At 30.8% G+C, this 14,783-nt stretch overlaps 1 protein-coding gene across 1 annotated transcript; it reads right to left on the reverse strand.

Annotated features, from left to right (window-relative positions):
• Positions 1–5,952: 5,952 nt before the first annotated feature.
• On the reverse strand, positions 5,953–7,047 carry LOC148575247 (uncharacterized). Its single transcript, XM_088506139.1, has 3 exons — positions 6,720–7,047; positions 6,385–6,632; positions 5,953–6,273 (listed from the first exon to the last, which is right to left on the reverse strand). The coding sequence occupies exons 1-3, from the start codon at positions 7,045–7,047 to the stop codon at positions 5,953–5,955; spliced, it is 897 nt and encodes a 298-aa protein (XP_088362265.1).
• Positions 7,048–14,783: the final 7,736 nt, after the last annotated feature.

Raw genomic sequence — 14,783 nt, forward strand, 5'->3', positions numbered from 1 at the left:
GTTCTTAGTTGCATGCAATTGGATTTATCCTTCTTTCTTCTTTAAGATTTTTCTTCATTTTTCGACCACGCACCGTTGAATGAATACCTTCAGTGTAGTGTTTTTGAGAAATCTCCACCTTTTATTATGCTGTCCTGTTTTTGGACATCTTTGTATTTCATTTTTTAATAATTAATGAAATATAACCTATTATCTTTGAAAAAAAATTAATCAGATGTTATTTTATTTTTAAATTATTTAAATTTATAAATATAAATTGACTCAATTTTTAAATTTAATTAATTTAAAAAGATATATTTTATCCAACATAAAAAAAGATATTTAGATTTTTTAATAAAATTAAATAAAAATTATTTTTTAATTTTTATTTAATTAAAAAAATATTATAATAAAAATAATAATTTAATATATATTTTAAAAAAATAAATATTAATATATAAAAAATAAATTTCATATAATTAATTATTATTTATCTATATTTTGAATATATCAGTTGGTATAAATTTATCGTCGTATCGAAACAAACACACTTTCTTTAATGCATGATACTAAGCAAAATCATCAATTTGGAAACTTTAGTTTTGCATAATCAAAAATTCAAAAAGAACATTAAAATCCTGTTCTGGTCAAAGGATTTTGCTTTCCTCTCTTGTTTTTTTTTTTTTTTTCTTTTTGGTACATGGTTTTAGTTTACTTTTAGGATATTGAGGAGAAGTAATATTTACCTAAAAGCCCATATTTTTCAGTCTCAGTTACACATGTTTATTATAGGCCTAACCTAACTCACTGCATTAAACGATGTTGTGACTTGTGTCGGAAAAAAATAGTGTTGCGACTCATTTAAAAAAAAAACAGATGTTGTGATTTAGGCTTAGTACACTTTTTATCCAAAACATTATGGGCCAAATTAATATTTGTGACTGCTTATAAAAAATTTTGGGCCAAAGAGACATCTTAGACCCAAATAAATATTTTTTACCAGTTCACGTCAAAAGTTATTTTTTAAGAAATTATTTTTCAATTTAACCGAAAAAACAATAAAATTATTTTCCTATTGTGGCAAAAGATAAATTTCCCATGCACCTTTCTTTTCTTTTTTTCATCTTTTGTATTTTTTAAAATATGAAGTATTGGATATATGAAGATAGTTTCAATGCACAATTAAAATATTTTTTTAGAGAGATATTTGTCTTCACACTTAATTATTGTAAAGTTTGATGACAATACTCTTTTAAAATATAATAAAACTAATAAATTTATTAATTAACAATAATAAAAATTTTTAACTTTCTTAAACAAAAAAATTAAAAGTACACTTTTTATTTATTTATTTTTTGCTAGATTCACCAATAGAAGATTAGTATCTGAACTCTATCCACTCAACCCGTGGTGAAACTTGAAACAAAATTTTGGGGGGACCAGATAGAGGATAATTGTCAAGATGCTTTTAATATAGATCCCATTTAAATTCGTCTAATTTTATCTCTCTGGTTTAGGTGATATTGTCAAATTTAAAGCCGTTTTTCAGGGTCTCGTTCCAAAAAATTAAGGTCAAACTCATCAGATGTAACTTTTTGAACTTTTAAAGGTTGTATTTCACTTTTTTCGTGATTCATTAAAGTGGAAGAACTATCTACAGGTGTTGATATTATAAAAGTTATATGTTTTCCTTCTTAAATATTAACCTTCCTCTTAAAAAATGTATCAATTCTTTAATTTTTCATTATTATTTTATATAAAATTTGAATATATATCTTATAAAATATGTAAAGAAGAAGTTAGAAGGACAAATATTAAAATTTATAATTTTTATTGAATTTTTTTTAGCAATTTATACAAATACAATAATATTAATACTTATTGATTCTATTATTTTTTATCATATAAAAAATTAAATTAAATAAACAGTAAAATATAAAATAATATTAAATTAATTAAATAAAAAATATCTAATTTTTTATATTTAAACTTAAAGATAGAGGGAGTGTTGCTTATTGAATTTATTGGATACTTTAAGTCATAGTAAAATATTTAAGTCAATTGAACTATTTTTTATCTTTTAAAAAAGTACCACTAATTTTTTTATAAAAAATTTGGGGGGTCATAGCCCCCCTTGTCTGAACTAAGCTCTGTCCCTTATTGGGATTCCCGTTCTAAGGAGCTACCGAACAACTTCGCTGGAGTACAGCTTCAGGGTGTTATGTGTGATTTAGGCTGGGTTTTGGTAAAATTTTTTGAATTTTATTTTGTGTTGGTTAAATTAAAAAACTCAAGTGTTTAAGTTTGTGGCTCTTAAAATTTAGGGATGCTTTTTAAAGTATTTAAGAAAAAACTTTTTAAAGTTGGCTTATGCTTATTAAAATTAAAAAAAAATCTAATACAATAAATATTCAAAATTACCATTATTAATTATTAACACCAGATTTTATTTATTTTCTCACACATATTTTTTACCATTATAGTGCCATTAAAATCCTCATATATTTCTAATTTTTTAACCTAATCTTCACAAATTCTAACACAATCTTCATATATTTTTTATTTTTTAACCTAATCTTCACAATTTCAACACAAATACATCTCTATCACGTATTAGGTATGAACTTCTATCTATTTATATTATTTTTGTGTGTTGTTTTTGTATTTTTTAGTAAATTTTGTTTTTTTTTTTTGTTCTTTAAAATGTGAAGAAGGAGACCTAGTTTATTAAAACCAATCATAAAATTTTTCTATACCAACTTTATAAACATCAGTCAAAATTATAATAACAATATGTATGTGTAAATGTAGATATGTAATTTTATTTATATAAAAAATTTATTTATTATGTCTATGTTTATTATGAATTGTTTATTTTATAATTATTTTATTTTAAAATATTATATAAAATTTTAAAAAATTAAAAAAAAAGATTATTCTTCGTTATAAATATGTTTATTATAGTTTTTTTAATTTTTAAGAGTTAATTTTATTAAATACAATTATAGTATTTATACTTATTAAAAATTATTTTTAACGTGAAAATAAAGTATTATAACTTTTAAAAAACTGACATAAGCTATTTTCGAAAAGTAACCGATCGAAAAGAATTGGAGCATCAATCACTGTTATATAGTAATGTTCTTTATGTTTTGTGGTTTATTTTGAAATCCCGAGGAAGGGTTCCTTACAATTTGAATTTCTCCAAAGAAATTGGATATTACAGAATAGTTAAAAAAAAAAAAGCTTCATGAGAATTCGAAAGATTATCCGAACGGGTACGTGGGTTGGATTATAGGATGGGGGCATAACTCAAGACCCAAAATAAAAATAATGGAGTGTACAAGAAAGGAGAAAAAAAAAATTACTCTTCAGTATTTCACAGTTTCAACAAATTTATCCTCGAGTTACTTGACTTGTCTTTATTAGGGAGTCAAATGACAATTCCTTCCGTCAACTCCTGTCATGGGTGAAATTCACATTAGTTTCTCAGCTTGTGAATAGTTGTGACTTTTTCAATGAATTTTAAATTTAAATCTTATCAATATACATATTGTTTTCTTGAGGAAACGTACTCAAAAAACATCCTTTTGTCAAATAATATAATGATTTAATACAAAAAGTATTATCATTATTATTTGTACTATGCTAAATGGTTAATAACAGTTAATTATTTTATTATTATTAATATTAATAATATTAATAATAATATTATAAATTTGTAAATATCTTTTAATATTCTACTATTTACAAAATTTAAATGTCATATAAATATGTACATAAAGAATGTGTCATTAAAATTAAACATTATTTTAGTATAAATTTTAAAATTCTAACGAAGTAATAGGTACCTAATTGATTAAACATATATTTCATATGTTAGTACTAAAAATCACACACATTACTTATATACCTCCAAATTCAAAAATTTATAATTTTAAGCAGCTATATGACCTTGTGTTCATCCTGATTTCATGAATATTTACAAAAATAAAACCTCTAGAATTCTCGATTAGAGCAGCATCACTCCTACATTCATATAGGTAAAATCCTTTAATATTATCATTTCATTAACAGTTTTAACTCACTCTCCTAATTTATTATAAATATCACTAACTTCTATACCTTAGTACTCCAATTGCTAAAAAACTTGTTATTACCCATTAAACCTTGAAACTAGTGGTCTACTAGAATAAGGTTAGGTTCCCATCATTTAACAACAATAGTTTTTAATCCCATTTTAGCAGTAATCTCTTTGAATTTATTCCTTGACAAACCTTTAGTCGAAGGGTCAGCTAAATTTCTTTGAGATCTTACATAAGTGATGATAATTAGACCATCATCTATTAGTTGCTTCACAAACTCATGTCTCAAACTTATATGTCTAGATTTTTTATTACAAACCTTATTATATGCTTGAGACATGATTGAATCACTATCACAAAAGATTGAAATGGCTGTCGTCTGTTGTGGCCACAACTTTATATCATATAACAAATTTCTTAATCATTCCGCTTATTTACCTGTAGCTGATAAAACTACAAACTCAACCTCCATAGTATAATGTGTAATACATGTTTGTTTATTTGAGACCCAACTTATACCTCCACCACCAAGGGTGAAAATCCATTCTAAACTGGATTTGTCATCACTAAAATTTGTAATTCAGCTGTCGGAATAACCTTTTAAACCTGCGGATAATCACTATAATGTAATCCCAAGTTTATGATTTTTTTGAGATAACCAAGAACTCTTGTTATACCTTTTCAATGTTGATTGCTAGGTTATCCTATAAACCTTGATAATTTATACACAGCAAATGCTATATCAGGTTTGGTACAATAATGCATTATATACATTAGACTTCCTATAGCACTAGCATATTCTAATTGTGCTATAGGTCTTTCTATGTTTCCTTCTAATTTAAAATTAGGATCAGAGTGTATTGGATTCTTCAATTGTGAGATGATTAAACTTTTTTAATATCTTTTTGATATAATGAGATTGACTAACTTCATTCTTATGCACCTTTATGCCTAATATTGTATCAATTTTATTCAAATCCTTCATCTTGAATTTAGAAATTAGATACTCCTTCGTTACATGAATTTTTTCTAAATTTGTTTTGATGATTAACATATCATCAATATATAAACACATGATTACTCAATAATCTTTAGTAAATTTTGAGTAAATACATTTATTCGCACTATTAGGTGAGAAGCCATTTGATAACACTACTGAATCAAACTTCTCATGTCCTTGTTTAGACGCTTGTTTTAGGCCATACAAAGATTTAATTAATTTACAAACTTTTTTTTTTTCATTTTCGGGTAGCACATAGCCTTTTCAGTTGCTCCATGTATACTTCTTCATTAAAATCTCCATTTAGAAAAGCCGTCTTAACATCCATTTGATGTATATGAAACTTGTGAATGGATGCTCATACTATAAAAGTCCTAATAGAAGTAATTTTTGTCACAGGTGCATAAGTATCAAAATAGTCTAAACCTTCTTGTTGTGTAAATTCTCTGGCCACTAACTATGTTTTAAAGGTTTGTAATAAACTATCAGTATTATACTTTTTTTTTAATACTCACTTACATTCTATAAGCTTTGATCCTGGAAGCAAATCAACAAAGATTTAAGTATTGTTTGATAATATTGAGTCCATTTCATTATTTGTTGTTTCTTTTCAAAAAGCAGAATTCCTTAAACTCATAACCTTTTTGAACGTTTGAGGATCACCCTCTGTGTTCATCACAATAAGAATATTGTTTGTCACTGAATCCCTAGTTCTTTCTACCAAAAAAGTGATAACCTGAGAAAAAAAATACCTGTCCTGTTAAATTTTCATATAATTGTATCCTCTCTATTAGATACTAGTCTAACTAGCCGTAATCTCTCATGAAATTGATTGAGTAACTCTAGCTCCCATTAGAATAATTCTCTCCTACACTGAAAGTTCCATATTCACTCTAACCCATCCCATAATCCACAGTCCCCTATGACAGATCCTTGTTGATTTGAAATAGAGAAGAGTCTCGGAAAACTATCTTTCAAAGAGCCACTTTGTAACCAATCATCCTGCCAGAATCTAATACTTCTGCCATTTCTCAACTCCATAGACAAACCACTGATCATCATATCTCTTACCTCTTGTTCTCTAATATTAAGTTGGCAAATATCTTTCCACGGGCCACCTCTTGATGGTAAAGGCTGTTTTGACAACATTACAGATGGGTTCAGCTGATTATAAGAACAAACAACCTTCTTCCACAACGGGCAATCTTCCTTCGAAAAGCGACACCACCACTTGAACAGAAGCGACACATTTCTGATTAAAGCATCTCCTACCCCTAAACCGCCCAACCTTTTCGGAGCTTGCACCAATTCCTATTTCACAAGAGGTATACCATTATTCCCATCTTCTATACTCCATAAAAACCGTCTTTGTAGCCCTATAATCCTTTCTGCAACTGCCTTTGGCATTTTATACAAGCTTAAGTAGTACACTGGCAAGCTATTAAGAACAGATTTTATGAGAACCAACTTATCAGCTTTGTTGAGAGACTTTGCTTTCCATAGGCTGAGCTTATCTTCCACCTTGTCAATGATTGGTTTCCAGATTTTCACCAACCGAGAATTTGCACCTAGAAGAATTTTCAAGTATCTGATAGGTAGAGTAGCTTCAACACATCCCAACAAACCACACATATTTGCCACTCATTCCTTCTCACAGTTAACCGAAATCAAGCTTGACTTATCAAAGTTAATGCTCAGGCCAGACATCAACTCGAAGCAACGCAGAAGTCTCTTATAGTTCACTAGTGTCTCCATTTTCTGTGGGCAGAATAGGATGGTGTCATCTGCAAATTGGAGATGCGACAACTCTATGTTGTCACTCCCCACCAACAATGGAGAAATGCGACCATTCCTGACTGCCTCACCCACCATCCTGTGCAAGACGTCAACTACAAGAACAAACAGAAAGGGAGAGAGAGGATTTCCTTGTCTAAGACCTCTCTCCATCTTAAATGGCTTGGATGGTGACCCATTAATCAACATTGATATAGACGATGTAGTCACACATTTCTTCACCTATGTCCTCCATCTAAGACCAAAACCCATCTTCTGTAGCACAATATCCACAAAGTACCATCTCACCCTGTCGTACGCGTTCTGAAAGTCCAATTTGATTATTGCCGCTTGCTTCTTGCGCAATTTCAGCCAATGGACCATCTCACAAGCAATGAGAGCACCATCGTGTATTTTGCGACCTTTTACAAACGCAGACTGAGTCTCTCCCACTAAGCCTGGCATCACTGAATGCATCTGTCTCACCAGTACTTTGGATATCACCTTATAGACACACCCAACCATGCTAATCGGCCTTAGGTCTTTGATTTCCTTTGCTCCCACAAATTTTGGAGCTAACGCTACCCATGTTACATTAGCGTCCGTGGGTAGCTTTGCACTTTGGAAGAATCCCAGCACAGCTGTAATAAATTCTTGACCAATCTCATCCCAACATTTCTTTATGAAGTTCATATTGTATCCATCACTACCCGGCGCTTTGTTGGACTCACAATTCCAAATTTCCTCTCGGATCTCCTCCGGCGATGGCATCACCTCTAACAATGTTGCATCTTCGTCATCAATCTGTTTTACTAACCCATCCCGGATCCTAATCATAAGAGCAAATTCCTACCAATACAGATCTTTATAAAATACTGTAATAGCAAGCTTTATTCTGGCCTGGTTCCTCACTAATCTGCCATTAATTACCAGAGAATCGATTCTGTTGTTCCTCCTTCTAGCCGACGCCAGGTTATGGAAGTATCTAGTGTTCTTGTCCATGTCTCTAGCATGTTGAAAGCGAGACATCTGCTTCCAATGGATCTCCTTTATGGCATACCACTTCGTAGAACAAGTCACAAGTGCCTTCCATCTGGCCTCCACTGTTCCGTCATAGCTACCAGCACTAACCATATCATCAATCTTCTTAATCTCCTCCTCAAACCTCTTTATCCTGTCATCCATGCCGCCAAAATTGTCCTTATGCCATCTCCTCAGCGGTATCGTCAAGGCCTGCAGCTTATTAGTGAACTGAGCCTCACCCAAATTTTGCCACTCATCCTTCACCATCCTCAAAAATCCTTCATGTGTAAACCAGGAATCCAAGCTTCGAAAAGGTCTTGGACCTGCACTCACTGTTGTATCTTCTGGAATCAACGGGCAGTGATCTGATAGACCTCTTGGTCGAGTATTTGGAAACTCCTCAAGCCACTCTACACTGACAAGAATCCTATTAATGTGGCTACAAGAACGACCTCGAAACCACGTGAACTGCCGATCAGTTAACGGTAAATCCACTAACTGTAAATCTTGCACCCATTCTTTAAAATCTTCCGCCGTAGCCGGCAGAGTAGCAGAGCCTTTCCTTTCCTGCAACCTTAGTATCTCGTTAAAGTCCCCCATGAAACAAAACGGAACTTGACATAAGCCCACAATGTAGCTCAACTCCTCCCACATCATCAGTTTCTCCCTCCGCGTATGTGCTCCATACACCAAGCAAAATGCACAGTTCAAGTTATTTTTTGTCAACAAACCGTCAACACATAGCCACCCATCCCCTTTATAGCAGTTCGACCGTTTAAACAATAAATCTTCCCACATTAACAATAAGCCGCTAGACGCACCTACTGATTCTACATAGTCCCAACCCACTGTGTCACATCCCCACAAACGTACTACATCAAACTTAGTCATTACCTCCCTCTTGGTTTCAATCAAACCTAGCATATTTAATCTATACTTTTTCTTCAACTCTTTCACCATACTTAACTTCCCATCCCCTCTTAGTCCTCTAACATTCCAGCAACTATAAATCATTTAATTGAATTTTTACACACCTTGCTATGTTGTTTGGGCCTGCTTTTCCTAGCTTTCTCTTTCTGTTTTGCCATCCTTCTCTTTCCCGCAAGTTCTTCATTTTGGCTTTGTAAAATCGCCATAATGTCTTCTTCTTCATCATAAAAAACCGCACCAGATTCCACGGCTAACTTCCATGTTTCCTTATTTTCAGCCAACTGTTCTTCCTCCGTAAACCTCTGGTCAGCAATTTGATTTGTAACTTCTGCTCCTGTTCCGAATCCAACATCCTCAGTAGCCCATTCTTTGACGTTCTCATGTTCCACCGCTTTGTCTTCACCTGCTTCTACTACCACATCGTTCTCCCTCTCTTCCAATTGCAATATTTGGTCCGTCTGATTTGCCCGGTCCATTCTTCCTTCAGCTAACTCCTCCGCGTCCAGCCCGTGGTTGTACCCGTGCACCATGATCGACGCTACCAAGCTCTCCTCAGTTATACCACCACCGCCCCATGCTTGGCTTCCGTCCAGCACTTCCAATCTGCGCAAGCCTTGAGCACGCAAGATGCCACCTTGTAGCGCAAAGGAACGTGACTCATAGTCCTTGGCAGCAGCGTGAACTGGAGCGTGTGAGAGTTGTAGCGCTCTGCTCGTGCAGCCTTGCGCAGCAGTCACAAGGGAAGGCTCTGCCTGCAACAAACCAGGATCCGTGATCATCCTTCCACCCGGCCCAGCTTCCTTGGATCTATCTTGTTGAATGGGCAAATATATTTGGTCATGATACGGCAGCCCACCAAATTGATGGCCCAGGAGTAGCGTTGTCTTATAACATTCTTTTTGGGCCTTCTTATTTGTAAAACCCACACCCTTTTCCTCTCGTCCTTTGTTCCTGCCTTCAAAATTCTTGGACCTACTTCCTTTGTCAACCCAAACCTGTGTAACTGTTCTTTCCGACTCAATCTCCGCTGAATCATCAAAATTCTCACAATCAACCTCCCCATTAATTTCTTTAATTCTAAACGAATTCGTTTTCCATTGCAGTTGATACAAATTTAAATGCTCTTGATTGCATTCGTTTAAAAAAATATCTGATGTTACCATTCTACCCTTATCTTCACCACTTTCGTTAGCCCGTGTCATGATCAGCTCAGCCACCGGATCCCACACTGTCGCCATGGCCACCATTCCACCACCCTGTGAACTAGAGCTTCCACACATTGGCCTAACGATTTCCTCTTCCGTCAAGCATTTTTCTCCATATGTCTCGCAACCCACCTCCTTTACAAAGACATCAAAGCTACTAGTGCCCACAGTGATATGCACCCATTCCTTAATTATGTCAAACACACAAGTGTCAATTAATACTCGGCCAACACTGAAAGATAAGGCGGACTTTGTCATTTCATCACATTTTACTACTTTCTCCCATAGATCGCCTATCGAGTTGAATGTATCCACAGACCAAACATGTAAGGGCACTCCATAACATTCTAACCAGACTCTTCTAGTCTCGCTGCATTCTGATTCCTCCCATCGCCAAACGCTATGAAAGAATTGCAAAAAGCTATTCATTTTGAAGGTATAGGCTTCCTCTGCGTTCTTCACAGAATCAAAAACTAATAAGGCTTTATATGCTCCAAGTTCTCTGACTTCAACAATCTGAGAAAAGTTCTTGCTGATTGCTCTCTCTAACGATTTGAAATCAATAGCCGTAGTCGTTCCTCCGACCAAGCTTTTCAGTAGCCAATCGAAGTTCTCTTTTGCTATTGGGACTTCAATCTTCTTCGTCCAACCATTCTCATGTGGGTCCTTGATAGAAAGATCCTTCTTCGTTGCTTCCACTCTTGTAAGACCTTTTTCTCTCTGAGGTTGCCTACTTCCTTCAACAGATCTTGCAATGCCTCCCTTACGTAGCCCAGTGTTCTTCCCTTCCATATGCCTTCTATACTTAGCCTCACCTACGTAGATTGTCTTCCCCCTTATGCACGTTTGATACATTTCTGATATAGCCTTCACAGCCCCCCTTTCGTTGTATAGTGAACAAACGCAAACAAAAGAACCTTCTCATTTTTTACCTTCCAAGCAAGATAAATGTCATTGATTCGTCCTGTCCAATGGAACAAGTGATAAAGTTCTTCCTTCGAGATATCTTGTGGCAGATTGTTGACAAAAACGGTGAAAGAATCGTTTTCCAAGCGTTGATACTCTTCTCGATTCCAAATCCTAGGATCCTTTATCTGTAAATTCCTAGCTCTACTCCACTCAGTGTTTCCCACTCTCACTCTCTCTCTCTCATTTCTCATGTATTATCTAATAATGTAAAATGAGTATAAACAATTTTTAAAAATAAAATATTATAGATACTCACATCGTCTACGGAATTGGATCTCTTTTGTAAAGATCATAAAGCATGAAACAAGGAACATCATGAGACATGGTTGCTGGTTTAAAACGTATGGTCTACATTTAGTTTCTTTCATTTTAGTTTTATGAACACATATTTTAGGGAGCTGAAGCGCAATAGTAGCTGAGAATTGGGAGCATTTCATTAACATGTCTTATGAATGTAACTTTCCTTCAAACTTTAATTATTGATTAACAATTGTAATCAGGATTATCATTTTAATTATTTTTAGAATTCTTAAAAAAAATCTATTTTTTTCAAGAGATGAGTCAGAATCAGAACTTTTAATCATTTTTCATATAAAGGAGATAAGTAGATATTTTATCTTGACGTATAGGAAATAACTATTGAACTTTATATAATTAATAATTTAATATTGATTTTCTTATTTTGGGGTCTAGCAAAAAAAAAAAGAAAAAGAAAAGTATCAATTGATGTATATTTTTAATATAAAATATTATAGCATGGCCCTCCTGCACCAATGTATGAATACGAATAGGCGAATACCATGACTTTGAAAAAGTTTAAAAAAGTCAAAGGGTCAAAGAAAAAGGAAAAACCCGCAAATGTAAGCAAATTATCATCAACCAAAAAAGGAATAAAGTCTACCAAAAACCACCATTTATCAAGTATATTATATGGTAAAAATTTATATTCAATTATTTAATATGAAATTAATAATTAAAAATTATTAAAAATAATTTAATTTAACATATTAAATTTTTAACTATTAATTCTATAAACATAGATCTTTTAAAATGAAAAGACTAATAAAATAATAAATAAAATTTTAATCATCATTAAATTTATATTTTTTATTACATATAAATTTTATTATTTTTGTCAATGAACTATAGCTCAAATGACATAGTCTCTTTATATTCATTTAAAAATTATAGGTTCGAATCTCATTCCTAACTTTAGAAGAAAAAAAATTTATTATTTTAATTTATAATATTTTTAAATTTATTATTTTATTAATATTCTTATTTTAAAAATGTTTCATTCCAACTTTACATTAAAATAACTGTCGCTGAGTCGTCTTCATCATTTTATATTCACTAAGGATGACATATATTGATATATATTTGGTTCATTCATAGCAATTCTGAAATGCAAAATTATGGGAATGAAAAGTTCTAACAATTGTGCTACAAAAATTATAACAGCTAGCTATTTATCACATAATAATAATAATAATAATAATAATAATAATAATAATAATAATAATAATAATAATAATAATTGTCAAAATGTTGGAAAACCAGTCAAAAGTCAAAACCGCAGGGCGTGTGAATTAATGGTCAAAGAGGCCAAAGAAAACAAAACCAAGAGAAAGCATGCATGGCAAATACAGCAACTAAAGTATTATATACCAGGATATGAAAACTTTTTTGTGTCCATATCTGCTATTAAATTTTGTCTTAAGAACTGACCCAATCTTAATTTATTATCTTTAGTTAATGTTTATTGGTTTATGAAAAAAGCTATTTTTTTTCGCCGGGATAACTCATCATGTCATGTTTCAAATTGAATTTTAATTTCTACACTTTTCTCTTAATTAAGGGTTGGTCATATATTTACACTTGGTGCAAATACACCAAACTCAACAATTTTTTTAAATAAATTTTTTGACCGAAACATCAGCTCATTCAGATGCTTGTACGAAAATTCATAAAATGAGAAAATGAGGGGAAAAGTATTTTAATTTTTCAGTGATAATTTTTATTGTATGTGATATTGTTAAGATAAGAGGATATTCTAAAAGTAATTAATTTTTCACTTTTTAAAAAAAAAAAAATTTACAAGAACCATCATTATTTTAAGAATATCTAAATCTGCTTATTATGTACTAGCTAGTATTTTTTTATTTGATTATTAACTCAAGTACTTGCAAATAGTTGTTTTGAACATATTACCAATTTACCATTATTCTTTATCTTAAGCATAGAAGAATATCATTTTTTTTTCTGTTACATCAATGACAATGAAAGATATAAATCAATCTTATAAAAGTAAAACATACTGTATATATATATATATATATATATATTAGTCTGACTCGATTAATTAAAAACTAGTATAAGATCGGTTAGTCTGACTTGATTAATTAAAAAGTAAAAACTAGTATAAGATCGGTTTGATTTAAGATATAATTTATTGGATAATAAATCAATTAAAAATCAAAAAATAGGTAAAAAATTAGTTAATTAGTCAAATCAGTATCTTTTTTTAGTTATTAATAAATAATAAATCATAAAATATTAAATTTTAAATTTTAAAAAATATATTTTAAATATAAATATATTATTTTATTATTTTCAATTCAATTCTAATTAAATTTTTAAATATTTAAATTTCTAACCATACTAATTTGATAATCGGTTTGGTTTTCTAAACCTTACTCTATACTATTATGTTTAACGGAAAAGAATTTTTTTTGGTGACAAATGGAAGAGAATTTGGTAACCGCTACATAATTTCTATAGATTCTACTAAAATTATTTTTATATTCATGTGATTTAAGTTTATTTAATTAATTTCCAGTTCTTGCATTAAGATGTAATTATACATCACCATGAGGAATTAGCGTTAAGAATTAAGTTGTGTTTTTAATAAAATTTCAAATTCAATTCATAGTTCTCTGATTTCTCTCTAGTCTGCATATGCTAGTCATCCTTTGAATTATTTCTCTTGAAGCCGTACACGTATCAACCCAAACCCTATTATTCTTTTGGGTGCATATACACGTATTCATTTTTTTTTAGTAGCAGCAACTGATTTAGGGAAAAAAAAATACTAATAATAACGATCCTATATCTCTGGAAATAATTCCAGACAAACAGCGGTTATACGAAAGGAAACACCTATAATCTAGGAAAAAGATACTTAAAAAAAAATATCAAGAACAAAAAGAGAAAAGGGAAAAACTAAACAGAATATTAAAAATTAAATATTTTTATACTTGTCTTATTTTAAATATTAAATTAATTAATTTTACTATCTATATGTTAAAAATTAATTACTAAATTAATTATTTACATAAAATATATTAAAATAAATAATATATATTAAAAATATATAAAATAATATATATGAATATAGATAAATATATAGCGAGTGATTTTTAGTATTTATGTATTATTTTTGCAAATGAATACACAAAATTAATTATCAAAAATATTATTTGTATACTAAAACTTAGTTATTAAAATCAGTCACTAATGTAGTTGTGTATAAATATATGTGTGATTAATTTATTTTTAATATGTATTTATATTTTAATATATATTTTATACTGATGACTGATTTTAGTATACACGTAGCATAGTTGATTAATTATTATTATTATTATTATTATTAGATTAGATGAGGCCATGGCCCATGAGGGTGTAAGTTGTATTTTATATAGATCGTACAGTTTTAGTATATAAAATAATATATTTTATTTTGGAATGACCATAGTTTAGGAGATCAATGGCTATACTATAGTCCTATATAAGTAGTTTATGTTTACCATTCTAATT

This window comes from Arachis ipaensis, chromosome B2 (genome assembly GCF_059453495.1).
Source record: "Arachis ipaensis isolate K30076 ecotype BB chromosome B2, ASM5945349v1, whole genome shotgun sequence".
Lineage (NCBI taxonomy): Eukaryota > Viridiplantae > Streptophyta > Magnoliopsida > Fabales > Fabaceae > Arachis > Arachis ipaensis.

Bases quoted from the DNA above. Each gene is read 5' to 3' on its own strand.
- LOC148575247 (XM_088506139.1), bottom strand. From the start codon at position 7,047: ATGTTGATTAATGGGTCACCATCCAAGCCATTTAAGATGGAGAGAGGT. The intron at 6,633-6,719 runs GTGAGAAGGAAT...AAATTCTTCTAG, and splicing joins AAGCTTGATTTCGGTTAACT to GTGCAAATTCTCGGTTGGTG. The intron at 6,274-6,384 runs GTGAAATAGGAA...CGCTTTTCGAAG, and splicing joins GGAATAATGGTATACCTCTT to GAAGATTGCCCGTTGTGGAA.